Source organism: Salvelinus alpinus, chromosome 12 (assembly GCF_045679555.1).
Source record: "Salvelinus alpinus chromosome 12, SLU_Salpinus.1, whole genome shotgun sequence".
NCBI lineage: Eukaryota > Metazoa > Chordata > Actinopteri > Salmoniformes > Salmonidae > Salvelinus > Salvelinus alpinus.
Window position 1 is genome coordinate 40211011 of NC_092097.1, and position 4319 is coordinate 40215329.

The window sequence follows — 4319 nt, forward strand, 5'->3', positions numbered from 1 at the left end:
TGGTTAACTACTTAACTGTCTTATAGGCCATCATTGTAAATAATAATTTGTTCTTAACTGACTTGCCTAGTTAAAGGTTAAATAAAATAACTTATGGCTTGGTGGTAGAAGCTGTTCGGGGTCCTGTCAAGTCAACCTGAGGGCATCTTAGCAGACTGAACTCCAAAGTGAAGGAAGTTTCAAATACAACCAACAGTTTGCTCTAAGATGGCAACTCAGCACAAATGTGCATGTGCCTATTGAATTATTGAATCTCAACATGGAAAGTCAGTGGATGTATTTGATTAACCTTTATTGAAATAGTATGGATGTCAGCAAACTAAGGCAGGCAACTACAGAGGACAAAGGTGGGCGTTTCATAATTTAAAAGTTAAGTATTGACCTTGGGCGAATCGTTGCTAGATTCCACAAAGCCTGGTCTCGGCCCAAAGCCGTCGGTGAAGTTCATCATAAAACTTCCTTTACCATGGAGTGGAGTTTAGTCTGCTAAGGGCACTTAGGCTAGTAATACTTAAAACACATCACTGTCTGTGTAGGTCTATTGGCTGGGTTGAATTATTTCCAACACAGTTTGGCCTGCTGTCTGTTAAGGCTCAAGCAGAGTAGGCCTGGAAGGTAGGATTGCTGAAATCAAGACATCCACTTACTAACAAATGTGTAAGTTCACACAAACACCATCCTTGAAAGGTTTACTTGCAGAAAAGACTGCAAACACTTGCAGGGAGGGTGGGTTTACTAAATGTAACTTCACACACATTCTCCCAGGACAGAACTGATACAACAGGACAGTGAACCTGCTGATAGGTCCTCCCTCTTCTGTGGCTGGTGTAGGGCATGTCAAGACACATGTGCCCTTAGTGACAAGCCAAACCAGCTCTGAGGCACAGACAAGCCTGATCCTGAGAGAGTGAACGCATGAATGAGTGACAATGCACCACTCATAAACCCTGTATATAGATAAATAGATCAGATTGGTCCACTGCAAACATGGAGTCGGGATAGGAGCTCATCGGAGTTATGGGCAACAATTATCCAACCCCGTCAGATCTAGTCATGGGTTTCAAGAGTAGAGGCTGGTGGCATTTATGTAGAATATGGCATAAGTAGAGTTCAGGTTCTCTCAAGTTACAACAGGAAGAGATTACTTAGAATGGGCTACCAGCGAAAGGATAAACTATAATGCAAATTGAACAGACCACAGCAAGAGAGAATCTGAATTCATAAAGGTTTATTGTAATAAAATTGACAAACTGTACAAGTATCTAGATATGCACATCTTTTTTTAAATGTACATTAAATGCATACTGTGCTTCAAATAGCTTAAACTCTACATCTTTCCCGTCTAGAACAGTAAACAATGGTGAGCTGCTCAACAGCTCAGTAGGGAGAGAGTACACTACAGAGGGCTGACAGCATCACGCTACCTGGCAGTGATAGACGTTAATATGACGCCAACCAACCACCTCACAGCTTATACACAAAGGCAAACTACCCAGGGGAGAATAACAGGGAACACTTGTCAAAGTGACAGATTCACATAGGAAAAACATTCACAATAGTGGTCAATATAAAAAACCAACCACTTTTTGAACATGTTGAAAGTAAAGCTATTTTAGATTAAAAAGTCAAATCTTTCTCAACTAGGATCCAAGAGGATTAAAATTAGTTGACTATTTGTTGAGATTTAGCCAAACTCCAGTTGCTCTGAATACTCTGACTATTGCACAAAAGGAGCCAAGATATAAAGTTTGGCAGCAATATCCAACGCAAAGGGATTTGGGCAGACATTGTCATGTTAAGGTAGTATAACCTGTTAGAGGCAGCTCTTCTTCAACTAGGATGTCAGACGTTGTCTCGAGTCTTTGATTTCAGGGCACAGGTAGGTTAAAAGAGATTAAACCAGCAGTACACCAAATTACACAGAACATTTTTTTTAAAGTTCATCTTGGAATTGTATGGGTACCTGAACAAATACTTAACACTCCAGTTATGATTGCTTTAGTATACATTTGTGAGAAGTGGCAATGGTGTGAAGTATTATTTCTATTGCACCATGAGATACTAACATCAGAATCCCAGAGTCGTTTTGTTTACACTGAGTCTTGGCTTGATTGTAGTGTGCCAAGACCACAGGACAGAAGCACACTACATACTGAGTCTCTGCAGTGCAAAAAGAGCCTATGGGCTGGTAGTCAAACAATATACAAAAAAAAAGCTAACCCAACAGAAACACTACAACAAATACCCAGTGCCTTAAGAAAACTCAAATTTAAAAACTAAATTTTTTTTTAAAGGAAAAATGGGTTAAATGCTGCGAAATGTAAGTAGAAAAATAATCACTGTGGGTCGTCGACGGGCTTCACACTGACGCTGTTCACGTAGCCAGTCGAGGTAATGCCTGGTTCCGCACTAGCTCGAGACGGTCATCAGGTAGTTCTTCGGCGGGCTAGTGCGGCCACCGATCAGAAATTGATTCTTGCAGTTTTGTGTGGGGTCGGGGCTTGGTGCTGCTGCTGGCGCTGGGGCCGCTGCTTCATAGAGGACACATATGGAGCCATCCTCCCCGATGCGGTAAGAGACCTCAAAAGGGTCCACCCAGAGGGTCAGCTCCCGGGGCAGGAGGGCGAAGAGCTGATCGCTAGTAAGTCCGATCCGACCAGCAGCCCTGCCAATAATTGGGTCCATTTCATGGTTCATTCGGATGCAGCGGTAGCCCGAGCCCTTCTGTGGTCTGTCTGGGAACCAGTGGTTCTGGTAGTGCTCTGTGACGAGATAATTATCAGAATGAAGGCACGAAACTAGGAGTCAACTTGTTGCATTGAAAACAAAAGCACCAGCTAATGAATTTTGGGCCTACTACAATCTCGAGACATTATGCTAAATTAGGCTAACGAGGAAGCTTGCTAACGAATTCTCTGACTTGCAAAAGTATTTAAAATATTTGTCGAATTACATGTTCGTTGTCTCCCCCCAGCATTAACTAATAAATATATTTTTTTAAATACTTTTGCTGACTCACGTCGATCAGATTAGAAAAGTAGCTCGATTTGACTGTCAGTTGGAACAGACAAAGCCAATACTAGTTAAACGTTAGCTAGGCTACCGTTAGTCAACTAACTAGCCAAAACACTATGCAGCCATGTCGACAATAACTAGTTCTTAGCCAAACGTTTTTAAAAAATGTACAGGAAAAGCAAACCAAATTACCTGATAATGACTGTTGAAGACAATCTCTGAAATCATGAAGTTGGTGTTCACTCAGGAAGCCTCTTGTTCTCAATAACCTGGAAACAAACGTCGCAGCTGCCGTTACTTCGGGGCCCATTTCACCTCTAGATGAGTATCCTTGGTTCATTTTGCCAGCAAAATTGTTATTTCAGGTCGTAGGAAATAAAATAAGAGCTTGACAGTAATGCAGTGTGAAACCGAGGTAACGTTAGCTAGCTATAGCGGAAGTAGCTATGCGAGTCCTCGACGAATCCTTCAGCAAAAATGAATCTTCCAAGTCAGAAGCAGTGATATCAAAGCAACAAGTTGGCTCTAGCCAAAGTAACAACCAGCATTATTTATCCAAAATATTTGTTCGTTTGGAAGTGGCGTTTGATGTTATTTTTCGCTCAAATGCCACTTCCAAGTTGTCTGTGCTCGCACTACAGCTTGTGGCTTCTTTTTTATCAAGGGACAGAATATGTGATGTCACTTAATTGCAAGTTTTGAGTGAATGGCATTTTAACCAATGAAATTCACAGAAAAACCACACACCGCGCTCCCCGTGCGATGTGATTGGTTCACATCGTGGAAAACCGAGGTGGGTGTAAAATGCAAATGAGGTTCCGTCCATCACCAAATATAGAAATTGACGTCTAACCCTGCTCTAAAGTATTCGTGACGACTGTGCAACAAAAAACACTAGCTACTTACCGTAAATTTCAAGCGAGAAAATTTGATTTTCTACTACATTAACAAGAGTATTCAACAACTATTGACATCGGCTCAAAGAGTTATTGTTTACAGGCTATTTGGAAGAAAAACAGTTTTTACCGGTTTAGCCAAACAAATGAACCTAGTATTGACAAAAATACTCATCCCATTTGACATATTTCATTTAAAGCTAGAATCCTTAGTTGCTACATACATTAGACTTTAGACTTATAAATAAATAATTTTTACCAATTGATTCTTGAATAATATAACTTATAAATGCATCATGAGCTTAGTTCAACTGTCGTTCCCCATCAGAACCCAAAATATATTTTTTTACTCCCAATGTTTGTAAACAATGTAAATGTAAACAAACTGTATAGTTCCAAAACATGGTT

At 40.6% G+C, this 4319-nt stretch overlaps 1 protein-coding gene across 1 annotated transcript; it reads right to left on the reverse strand.

Moving 5' to 3' along the window:
- Positions 1-1213: 1213 nt before the first annotated feature.
- On the reverse strand, positions 1214-3702 carry LOC139536072 (protein BTG2-like). Its single transcript, XM_071336206.1, has 2 exons — positions 3208-3702; positions 1214-2762 (listed from the first exon to the last, which is right to left on the reverse strand). Exons 1-2 carry the CDS (start codon positions 3353-3355, stop codon positions 2410-2412), a joined length of 501 nt encoding a protein of 166 aa, XP_071192307.1. The 5' UTR covers positions 3356-3702; the 3' UTR covers positions 1214-2409.
- Positions 3703-4319: the final 617 nt, after the last annotated feature.